This window comes from Babylonia areolata, chromosome 13, assembly GCF_041734735.1.
Source record: "Babylonia areolata isolate BAREFJ2019XMU chromosome 13, ASM4173473v1, whole genome shotgun sequence".
NCBI classification, from domain to species: Eukaryota; Metazoa; Mollusca; class Gastropoda; order Neogastropoda; family Buccinidae; genus Babylonia; species Babylonia areolata.
In genome coordinates, this window is record NC_134888.1 from 12063295 (window position 1) to 12075561 (window position 12267).

Here is a 12267-nt window from a genome sequence, read left to right on the forward strand (position 1 = left end):
CGTACGCCATACGTCAACATCGCAGTCAAGAGGTTAAGTTCTGCAACCCTAAGTTAAGCACACCATACATAAAGCAGCACACATTTCCTACTTTGCATTTCCTACTAGGTCTTGAGTAGCACACATCCCCAAAGGTAAGTCTTCAAAGATTCCCTGCACCTTTCCACTTAAACTGTCCAGGTTCCATTTCCTCCAGTAGACATCTAAGAATTAGCTGTGCACACTAGTAATTGAAGAGAACTGGAAAGCTAGAATAGATACAGTAATTAGATCTATTAAAAGATGGGAATGTAGGAACCCATAACTCTGGCAAGGTTATACTTGCAAAAACACTCCTCACGTCACAGTTCACTCTTCTGCTGCAAGTAGTATCGATTCCAGAAAAGACAATAAACTTTATAAATACTCTGTTGTGTAGGTTCCTGTGGAAGAAAAAATATAACAATAAAAGAGCATTTGAGAAAGTGAAACACGGCATCCTGAGTCTCAACAAAGCACATGGAGGCCTGAATATGATAAATTTTGAACACCAACAACAAATGTACTTGGTAAAATGGGCAGTAAAACTCCTCAAAGAAGAAAAAAAAAGCACTGGAGCATCCTTGCAAAAAAAATATTGCACCTTTTCAGGACAACTATAATGTCGCTCCAAAAGAAATAAAACGCTTAGAAAAGGTACAATCAGTCTTCTGGAGGGATGTGCTAAAAACAGTAGCATCTTGAATTCAGCATAATTTTCCCAACATTTGTATTTGTATTTCTTTTTATCATAACAGATTTCTCATTGTGAAATTTGGGCTGCTCTCCTCAGGGAGAGTGTGTCACTACACTGCAGCGCCACCCATATTTTTGTGTTTTTTCCTGCGTGCAGTTTTATTTGTTTTTCCTATCGAAGTGGATTTTCTACAGAATTTTGCCAGGAACAACCCTTTAGTTGCCATGGGTTCTTTTACATGTGCTAAGTGCATGCTACACACAGGACATCAGTTTGTCGTCTCATCTGAATGACTAGTGTCCAGACCACTACTCAAGATCTAGTGGAGGGGGAGAAAATATCGGCGGCTGAGCCATTATTTGAACCAGGGTGCTCAGATTCTCTCACTTCCTAGGTGGACGTGTTACCTCTAGGCCATCACTCCACACATACTGACATCTACATCAAAAGACAACAAGGTGTGAATCCTAAGGGAAGGAGAGCGGGGAAGGGGAACGGACAAGGCAGCTTGGTCAAGGAGTTAGGAGAGGAATAGTCTGCGCGATATCTGCTTGCCAGATCAAAGACACTATTAGCATATGAGCACACTGCTCACACTCCTTATTACACTTGCGAAGCTGCGGCAGCATGTTTAAATAAGTAAACACTAGACTTCATAATTGCGACAAACAACCGGCCAAGACAAAGGAGTGGGGGGGGGATGAGAGCACGACTTTGCATCACTTCAAAGAATGAACTGCAGAAGAAGTGGGGAGGGAGATGAAACAGGGAGAGGGGTGTGTGAAGGAATGGGGGAGGGGAGGGAGTGGGGGACCACCACGCTGGTGACACTTCCGGCACACTATATAGCAAAAACACCTGTAGTGCTTGATGAATAGATAGAATACTGCTTTACCTTTACAATTTTATCATAGAGTGTTCTGCATTTTGTTGTGTGTGTTTGCCATGTGCCCATCTCTGCATGTATATAAATTTGTACATCTGTGTGCACATACAAACGAGCACACACACGCACACACACACAATCACACGCACACCCACACACACACATTCAAGGGCAGCATGAATGCTTGATGCTAACAGGAAAATGTAGTGTTGTGTTTTATTTCAGACTGATGTTTAGTTCCTGTGGCGCTGCTCAGTGGCGTTTGCAGGGACCAGGGAAGTGGAGTGGTGCTGTCCAACAAGTGTGTAAAGTCCCCATGACCGGTCTGATGAACCTTGGTGGTTACCTCCTCATCCTTCTCTTTCTTTTTCTCATTTATTTTGTCCTCTCCATTCTGTTCCATTGTGTCTCCTTTGTGTACTGAAGACTTGTGAGGTGCTTGGTTCTATAGTTTTGTAAGTGGAATCTGCCATTTTTTCATTCTGTTTAAATTGCAGACAGTAATGTTGTAGTAATTTAAGGTGGTGGATATCCAGTGGATGTGTAAACAGACGTTTTTAATTGTTGATTTGGGATGTTGTGTGGTAGAGGAGGTGGTTTGTGATTTTTAGTGTATCTTCTTTTTGTGTGTGTGTGTGCCCATATTACCATGTGCACAGACATGATTATGGGCTGACTGTCCAGTGTGTGTGAATACATTCAGTTACATATCTCCAATAGTTATCACCTTATCTGGTCTTAACTTGGTCAGTCTTAGTTATTTCCTGATTTCAAACTAGAGTTTGTGAAATTGTTATATATCTCTTTGGAGGTGGCCAACTGATTTGCTCACCTTTCCTTCACAAGTGAAAGCCCCACACAGTCCCACCATTTTCCAGCTTCAGAAAATAAAACTGTTTGCTTTTTTTTTTTAAAGACCATTTGGAGCTATTGGTATTGAAAACATACACCAGAGTGTAGTGCACTGGTCTTTTCTACTACAGAGCAACAACTGGGTAGCAGCCTCTTCAAACTGGAGCAATGGTCAGTTGGCCCCATGAAAGATGGGTCGTAAGAAACCAAGCAGGGACTCAGTGGTGAGGTGTAGTGGTGAGCTGGTTGCGTTCCTGATTCACTCATCACACACACACATACATGCATGTTTGCGCGCGCGCGCGCACACACACACACACACACACACACACACACTCTTACCATGACCCCTTCCCTTGAACACATACACGATGAGAGAGAAAGAGAATGGAAAGGGAAAGAAAAACAAAACAATTATTTTAATGAAATATAAATTGTAGAATATATGAAGCATATATATTATTAAAAAAAAAAAAGGCAAATCCACACAAATATTTTCACATGTATCAAGGCAGAGTGTAACCAGGTTTTTTCTTGGGCTGGCTGGCTGGTTCTCTCTCTCTCTCTCTCTCTCTCTCGCTCTCTCTCTCAGTCTATCTGTCTGTCTCTCTCTCTCTCTGTCTCTCTCTCTCTCTCTGCCCTCCTCCACTCCTCCTGCACCATCTCCCCATGTGACTGATGAAGTCTTAATGCTGATGGACATGTGAAAAATGGAGGCCACCTGTGACCATGAATCGGTGTATAAATGTTCAAGTAAAAGAATTTGTGGCAACAAAAGGCTGGTCATGAGAATAATCTTAGAAAATATATGAAAAAACAAACAAAAAACTCTTGGGATTTTGATGTTGACAGTTGGGATCACTTCACAATTTTGTGGTCTGTTATTTTTGTGTTGTTTTTTTTCATGAATTGTACCTTGCAGTAGCTTTAAAGAAAAATTGTTAACCTTTTTCTTTTGATGGAAAACTATTGTTTGTGGTAAAAGGTATCAACTGAGAACTGCTTTATTGTTTGTTGCTTTCTGTTGTTTCAATTTCATTTAAATTATATCTATGATGACTGCATCAGTGTTAAACTGTTGTAGTTTGTATGTATGTTCAATCTGTATTTTCCTTGTTCACCATGTTTCATTCATAATAAAATGTAATACCAGACTGTGCAGCACTAATCATTCCAAATTCAAACTTACCAGATAGGCTGGGGAGAAACTATTTTATTTCTTTATATCTTTCACAATTTTCCATTGCTATTGCTGTGTCCCCACTTTCCCACCAATATTGATGTTTAAGAGTGAACATGTTCACTTTAAGCAACACTTGGAAAGTGGGTCTTTCTTCATCTCTACCTCCCCACCCCTTCTTGCATTATATCATACATTAGGTGCTGTTATCAACATATCTAAATATCAGTGTTATGTTGCTTTGCATTGATCAATTTTTTATTTACTTTTTTTGTGTGTGTCTAACATTTGCTAGTCTGCTCAAAGCAAATGGCAACTATTTCACAGTAATACTTTGTTTTAATGTATTGTTTTGTTTAATAAAAAGATAAAAAGGTATATATATATATATAAACCACAGTGATATTACTGATAATAGTGTCAGTAATGACAATGCCATGTCAGAACTGATTTTAAAAACTTATCAGCTTTTGATATAAAGGTCACAGTTTTCAGCTGCTGAGGTCTGTGGAGGATGATAATGATGATGGATCACTTTGAACATATTCAGAAAACAAAAGGAGAGAAAGAAATGTCACTGAATTTTTTTCAGATAATTTTTTTCTAAGTAGAAAAAATTATCTGAAAAAAATTCAGTGACATTTCTCTCTCTCCTTTTGTTTTGTTTGTTTTTTGATCCCCCATTATCTATACCATTTCAGTGGTGCAGCTTATCTTAAATCACCATACACAGTCACACCCAAGTTCATCTGTCAAGGTTTCAGCACCGGCAGTCTAGTCATGGAGCCAGACTGAGTGAGCATCCCCTCCAGTGTGGACGACAGACTTCTGTGAATCTGCCAATGCCAACGCCCTTGACCCAAAGCATGAAAGTGGTGAGGGGTCAAAACTGGGGTCACCATGAAAGTAGGGCATGAAGGGCCACAGAAATGGGTACAATTTTTGCTACATTGATGATGATTGAGGATGATGGTGATGATGATGATACTGCTGTGGAGGTCTGTTTTAGGTTTGGTACTATATGACAAGGCTGTGTGCGTTGCTTCCTTTCGTTTTATATCCTGGCATTAACCATATCAAGAGATACAAAAACTTGCAATGTTGGGTAGGAAATTTGAGCACACATCCAAAGACCCATCTGTAAAGTGGAGGATATTCATTCCCATTTAAGTCCTTTGCAAACTCAACTATAGAGCCAGCCATGTGCAGGAAAACCCATCTCTGCTGGGACTCCATCATGCTCCCATTCAGCCGTCAGTCCACAAAGACCATTTGCTGCAGCAGTTGGTTGAATGACATTTCTTCAAAACACAATGCACACATAAGAAAAATAAATACATTCACAACCACATACAAAAAGAAGACAAGCATTGCACTATTTAGACACAGGCATATCAGTTGATATATTTTAATATATTTTGATGAACAGGAAAAAAATGATGACAACATTTTTTGGTCAAGTTGTAATAATTTTAAGAAATATTTTCAATTGAAATATGACAGGGTAACCACTTTGTTTCAGAATATTTTATTTCCCATGCTATTCTTGCGTTGTGTTCTTCAATTTTTATCATTCTTTATGCTTAATGAAAACAAAAGGAAAAGGTGGCAGATAGATTGAGCAGATCTAAATCCTCTTTCATTTCAGTCACTGCTTTAAGTGTCTATGATTTGCAGTGCCAGTGACCTATGATACCAATTAACAGTTGTCATCAACCTATTGTGCCATATTAGCCACCAGTTTATTAGCCACTGGAATGTGCACATGCACAATAAATTGAGTATCTGATGAACTGCTGGAGTTTGTTTGCTGCAATAATGGGCATTCACGTATGAGTATGTGTATGAGCCCACACTGTTCTCCATTCTCTTTTCTGCCATGCTGATTGACGCCTTCCAAGACTGTGACCGGGGCATCTACATTCAGTTTCGCACAGACGGCAAACTTTTCAATTTGCGGCGACTCCATGCCAGGTCCAGGGTGTTTGAGGCACTGTTGAGAGAATTTCTCTTTGCTGATGACTGCGCGCTTGCTGCACACACCCATGAGGACATGCAGTTCATTATGGACAGGTTCTCAACCTCCTGCAGGCGCTTTGGAATCACCATCAGCCTCAGCAAGACCGAGTCCATGTACCAACCAGCTAGCCCACAGAACGCCAGTGCCTCCCCGCCACTTACAATCAAGATCAATGACAGAGATCAAGTCAGTCGACAAGTTTTGCTACCTGGGCAGCACCCTATGCAGCAATGGAGCATTGATGCAGAAGTGACGCTGCGCATCGCCAAGGCCAGCTCCGCCTTTGGCATACTCAACAACAGGCTGTAGAACAACAAAGGCATCAGGCTCAGCACCAAGATGAAAACCTACAGAGCTGTTGTGCTGACCACCTTGTTATACTGCTGTGAAACATGGACGACGTATCGCCGTCACATTCAACAACTTGAGCAGTTTCACCAGAGATGCCTACGAAAGATCCTCGGCATAAAGTGGCAAGACAGGGTCTCCAACCTCCAGGTCCTAGAGAGGAGAGGCCTGCCCAGCATTGAAAGCCTGTTGATCCAGTGCCAGCTATGCTGGACAGGACACGTTGTCCGCATGACAGACAGCAGGATCCCGAAGATGCTTTTGTATGGCCAGGTGAAGGTAAGGCCACTGTGAACTTGGAAGACCCTGCAAGCGCTTCAAGCACACCTTGAAGACAAACCTCAAAGCCTATGACTGGGAAACTGATGCCCTTGTCTGCTCTCACTGGAGGATGCTTTGCTCTAGTGGCATAAAGACGTTTGCAAACAAGAGAACGCTGGCCATTAAGAAGAAGCATGAGCGAAGGAAGCAGGGCTCAACTTCTGGAGACGTTTTCCCTTGCAACACCTGTGGGAAGTGCTGCGCAGCTAGAATCGGCCTCTTCTCCCATATGAGGACACACACCGACAGGTAAGCCTGCCTGCCTACTCATCTGTCGGACTGACGGGAGACTCCATCATCACAGACACACCTCCAGCCCCTCAGACATGATAGAGGATCTCAAGTGGCCTAGTCTTCAGGACAGGAAATGGACAGCACGCCTTTCCGTGTTTTACAAAATCCAGCACAACCTGCTCCACACTGACCACATCAAGAGCAAGTTAGTTCCTGCTCCGCCATGACAGCGCGGCGGTCATAGTCAGCAGTTCAAGCTCCCACAGTGCCGAACCCAGTACATACAGTTCTCGTCACTCCCAAGGACTATCAGTGATTGAAACAATTTACCTGAAACGTAGTGGAGGCCAAGACCATCGACACTTTCGTGTCAAGGGCCTCCAAACTTTAATAGGGCAGGACCTTTTTTCTAGGGCCCAGGCTCCCCTGGCTCAAATGAGGGTGCCTACCGGTCATAGTTTTTTGTTGTTGTTTTGGTCAGACTCCCCCTTTTTGAGTGATAGAATAACCAGTCATGGTTGTGGTTGCTAGAGAGGAAGAAGAAGACCAAGAAGAGGCTACTGGTACAATCTGCTTCAACTTTTTCTTAAACAACTATAAAACTGAAATAGAGACAGTGAATGATATCAAGTTAGAGTCTGTTTACTTTCTGTTGCATGTTTTTGTCTTTGTCGCTTTTTTTTTCTTTTTTTTTTCCCCTCATTTTCAGCCCATTTTCATGTAATGTGTTCCAGGACAAAAATGAGTAGGAGATGGCATCTTCACAGGCAAAGGAATGGCAGACATCTGATATAAACTTTTTTTAATCACCATTAATACCGAGTATGTTCTGAAGACCTGCTGTTTTTCAGTTAATATTTAGTGGGAGTATCAATATCAGTAGCTCAAGGAGGCGTCACTGCGTTCGGACAAATCCATATACGCTACACCACATCTGCTAAGCAGATGCCTGACCAGCAGCGTAACCCAACACACTTAGTTAGGCCTTGAGAAAAAAAAAAATAGCTGTGAACCCGAGGGGTATTATCATGAAAAGGGACGGTACAAAAGAATTACTGATGATTTACTGTATTAAAGGATAGAAAATATCCAAGCACCTGCCCACATATAGATGGCCAGTCACAAAAGGGTTTTTCTATTGTTTTATTACAATATTAAGTAAAGAAGAGATAAGAAGACAATGCCTGAATAGGCATAAACAAGAACTAATCAGGAATGCAAGTAAGCACATGTATACATATTACATGGAAAGACTACCGTTCAGTTTAGCAAAAGCAACAACATAACATAAGATAATGCATATGTGTGTAGACCAAACACTGAAATCAAATATGCTTCTAACTGATTAAAGTGTGTGTGTAAGCACAACAAAATTAATATGATATTGCAGTGAACGATACAGTGTTGATTTAATAGATGTTTAGGAGCAGTTGTTTAACAGGGGCTTTGCATTTACAATTCTGCACGAGCCGTTGAAGACCGGCAATGGGCACATTGTGGAAAAGGTATCTGCCATAGTTTGTGTGTGAAGCAGTATCTGAAGCCAGCTGAGCACTTGGTTACAAAAAAAAGAAGATAATGATTATGACAATAATAATAATGATGATGATAATGATAATAATAATGATAATAGTAATAAAAAATAAAGTAAAAAGACAACAATGATGATAGATAAGCACAAGCATAAGCACAATTTATTTGTATTTTGTATTTTTTCTTTTTGTCACAACAGATTTCTCTGTGTGAAATTCAGGCTGTTCTTCACAGGGAGAACGTGTCGCTACACTGAGAGCGTCGCCCTTTTTTGTTGTTGTTTTATTTTCCCTGCGTGCAGCTGTATTTGTTTTTCCAATCAAAGTGGATTTTTCTACAGAATTTTGCCAAGAACAATTTTGTTGCTGTGGATTCTTTTATGTGCGCTAAGTGCATGCTACACATGGGACCTCGGTTTATAGTCTCATACGAACTATGACTAGCGTCCAGACCACCACTCAAGGTCTAGGGGAGGGGGAGATTTTATCGGCGGCTGAGCCGTGATTCGAACCAGCACCCTCAGATTCTCTCGTTTCCTAGGCAGACGCGTTACCTCTTGGCCATCACTCCACTCCTAATTGTTGTGCCACACCTTGTTTTCATCATGTTATGTTTGCACGCTATAATTATGCATTTTGAAATGGTCACAAAAAAGATCTTTGGCTTTGACGCAACTGGGTAACTTGTGAAAGTCTATTAGCTGGCTGAATCCACTTAATGGTCAAGCCAATATAGTTCTTCCAATCATTGTATTGAGCATTTACTTACTATTTGGTCTCTCGGGTTGCCAGTATTAAATATCAAAGCCACTTACTCTATCATCTTGTTGTGTGTGCACAGAGTGTTTTGCCGCTGTAATATTTAACGCAGCTAATTCATGTTATATAATTTGTAATACATAAAATAAAGAAGGAAATTAATCAGTTGTGTGTGTCAGTTTCTGCTCGTTGCAATTTTTTATATTTTCGTTTCGTTTTTATTGATTATTTTCACACACACATACACACACACACACACGCTCGCACATATACATTGTCAGACTTTGATATGTTATCACCAACCTGTAAAGTTTAACACCCCCCGCTCCCACACACACCCCCAGGGCCCCTGTGTCCAATCTTCGGACAAGCCACCGCACAATGCTTTAATCCCGCAGCCTGAAACAAACTTCCAAGCTTTTATAGGCCACTTTTATGGCCCCATCTTGGGGTGCCCCACCCCAGATGCAGCTGTGAAGGGGCCGACGAGGAGATCACACACATAAGACAAATACCCACATTTAAGAACACACACACACATGCACACACAAACACACACGCACGAACACACTCACAAACACACACACACGGACCATCTGACGCCCCCCTCAGCCCCGCCCTCATACATACCCATCACCCACATACACCCACCGCCCATATACACACCCACGCACTTTCACATACATAATTCAAATGCATGCGCTAGCATACACAGACACACACCACACACACACACATATCGCCGCAGTGAGCACAACAGACACAAAAGTTGTAAAGTTTTACGACCCAGCCAAGTGACGGAGATAACACAACGGCAAAGCGCTTGAGATAAGATAACTTAGGGCGCGATAGCGTGCGCGCATGCAAGCACCCACTTTCACACGCACACACACACATGCTCTCTCACACCCACGTACTCTCTCACACACACACCTTGTAATACGTGCACGCATAGACTCGCACATACTCACGCATGCGTGCATGAACACACCACCACCACCAGCACAACTACACAACTGTTGTGGTGACATTATATGCCGCAATATGTTACAGCTGGCATGCAGTGTCATCGACGCAGTAGATTTTTTTGTTGTGTCTCTCCTGGCATACATCGCCAGCGACAATAATTATGTGCATGGTGACAATGAAAAATTTATGTGCCGCAACATGTGTAAGCCTCGAGATAGTGAACTAAATGGTTATTTCAATGAGCTCCGACCTGACTGTGTCTTTTAAAAATCTTATCAGCGTGAAGAACTGATTGACTGTCAACATAAAATAGAATCTGGAAAACGGTTTTCGGAAACGAGATTATACACTTTAACACTATCAGTTGTGAGTTCAGCAGTGAAGAAGAACTTTTTAGAACTTTTTCCAGATGAAGTAACCGTTGAGACTTAAGGTCTGGGATAACGAAATCAATATTTGACCTATTATTTCCAAACTCCACCAGAGTAAGCATTACCATTTGCTACCCTACAGATTATTAAATAAACTCACATATGCCTACACGTGCGCGCATACTAGTATACAGGAACCAACTCGCACGCCCCCCTACAAACGCGCGCGCATGCACGCACCCACACGTACACAGAGATTAACACACATACACACATACATACACAAACACGAACACTCGTGCTCGCATGTATACCTGCGTGCCTAAATGTAAAAGTACATATGATAGTCATAAGCAGAAACCCAATACACATACATACACAAACACGAACACGCGTGCTCGCATGTATACCTGCGTGACTAAATGTGAAAGTACATATGATATTTATAAGCAGAAACCCAAGGTACAACATATGACTTGTTGTATATATACTGACTGGCTTACTGAAGGATACATGCTGGCTTTAAACAAGAAAACAGACACAGACACATAAACAGGCAGACAGACATAGACAAACGCGCGCGCACACACACACACACACAGGCAGACAGATGAGCAGACATGCAGAGGAACAGGCAAAAAGAGATATTGCGGCATATGCTGTCGCCGGCAACAATATGTACAAACCCTCACTGCATAATACATTGTCGCTCTCCTGCACATAATGCTCTCCTGCGGCAATGTTATATGTAAGGAGGGTGTTAACTGCTGAATTGTCACTCCTCAGTTAACTGCTGAATTGTTGTGATAAGAAACTCTAGGGAGAGCAGGACGGTACAAGGTCTTCAGAGAAGAAGCCCCCCTCAGTCGAGTATTTCAGCTCTTAATTCCTTACACTCTAAGGGAGCCGGGCCGCACCCAAGTAATGACTCCTGGATGCCCTTGTATTGCCGCCTTTTTTTTTTCCCTGGCCCTCAGCAGGTTCGAACCCGCGCCTCCAGGGTGGTAGCCACTTCAGGACTGAGTCACCTTTTCTGGCAGAACTGAGCTATCGTACGCTTAATCTGAGTAGGGAAATTTAATCCTTATGAAGTTTACTTTCATCCCTCCTCGACCAGATTCAGCTGGAACTCTTTTCTGCTGCTTCTGTCATTGCCCGTATCCTCTCTCTGCCAGAAATCGACAGTTGTTTCATGAGGCCGTAGGCAGATGCGCTCACAAACCCTCTTGCACCAATCTCTATGGTGAAGACTTTGGCTTGGAAGCCAGATTCTCTCATGCTGCTGGCTAGACCAGCGTACATCTCAGTCTTGTAGATGTGGGCTTCCTCCATTCTGCTTTCGTATGGCACAGTGAGCTCAGAATCGCTTGTTTCGTTGCCTTGGAGTGGAGCACTATGTCAGGTCTCATGCCGTCTTGCTGATGATTTCCGGGTGTTTCTTCCTCTCTGCCAGGTCAACTGTCCATTCCCAATCTTCGACACCACCAAACAGCCCATGTTTCCATGCTTTGGATGTTACAGCTGTTCCTGGCCAGGCTTTATTGCCTTCTGCAGAGCGGAACTCTGGTGGGGTTGGTGCTCCTTGGATAGTGCTCACCACGTGTGCAGTTTCTTTTAGCACTTGGTTGTGCCTCCATGTGTACCGTCCTTGGCTCAACGCCGCTTTGCATGAGCTGAGGACACGTTCCACTGTTTGTTTGCCATGGCAGAGTAGGCACGCAGGGTCATCTGCTTTCCCCCATTTCACCAAGTTTGTATTCGAAGGAAGGAGGTCGTACACAGCTCTGAGGATGAAGCTGATCCTCAGAAGGGCCATGTTCCACATGTCGCTCCAGCTGAGGCTCCTTTGGAGTGCATTTTTCCATGTTGTCCACTGCCCCTGCTGGCCTTGCTGGACTGCCTTCGGACTCTTATATCATCCTCTTCATTCTTGATCTCCTGTATGATCATGTCTCTTTTTGCTTTCCCCTTTGCCTTGGACCACCATTCCATCTTTGTCGATCCCAGGCCCTGTCTGATGGTTTGGGTGTGTCCTATCATTTCCTTCGTCTTAAGGCTTTCTCTTCACCACAATGACTTC

General features: G+C 42.7%; 1 protein-coding gene across 2 annotated transcripts in view; it reads left to right on the forward strand.

The window, feature by feature from the left end:
• LOC143289059 (flavin-containing monooxygenase 5-like) overlaps positions 1 to 9009 on the forward strand; it is an 89451-nt gene extending 80442 nt beyond the window's left edge. For both annotated transcript variants that reach the window (XM_076597875.1, XM_076597876.1), the window contains one exon: positions 1827 to 9009. In XM_076597875.1, coding sequence (XP_076453990.1) covers positions 1827 to 2025 — 199 coding nt within the window. In that variant the 3' untranslated portion in view covers positions 2026 to 9009. The remainder of the gene's footprint in view (positions 1 to 1826) is intronic.
• The last annotated feature ends 3258 nt before the right edge of the window (positions 9010 to 12267 follow it).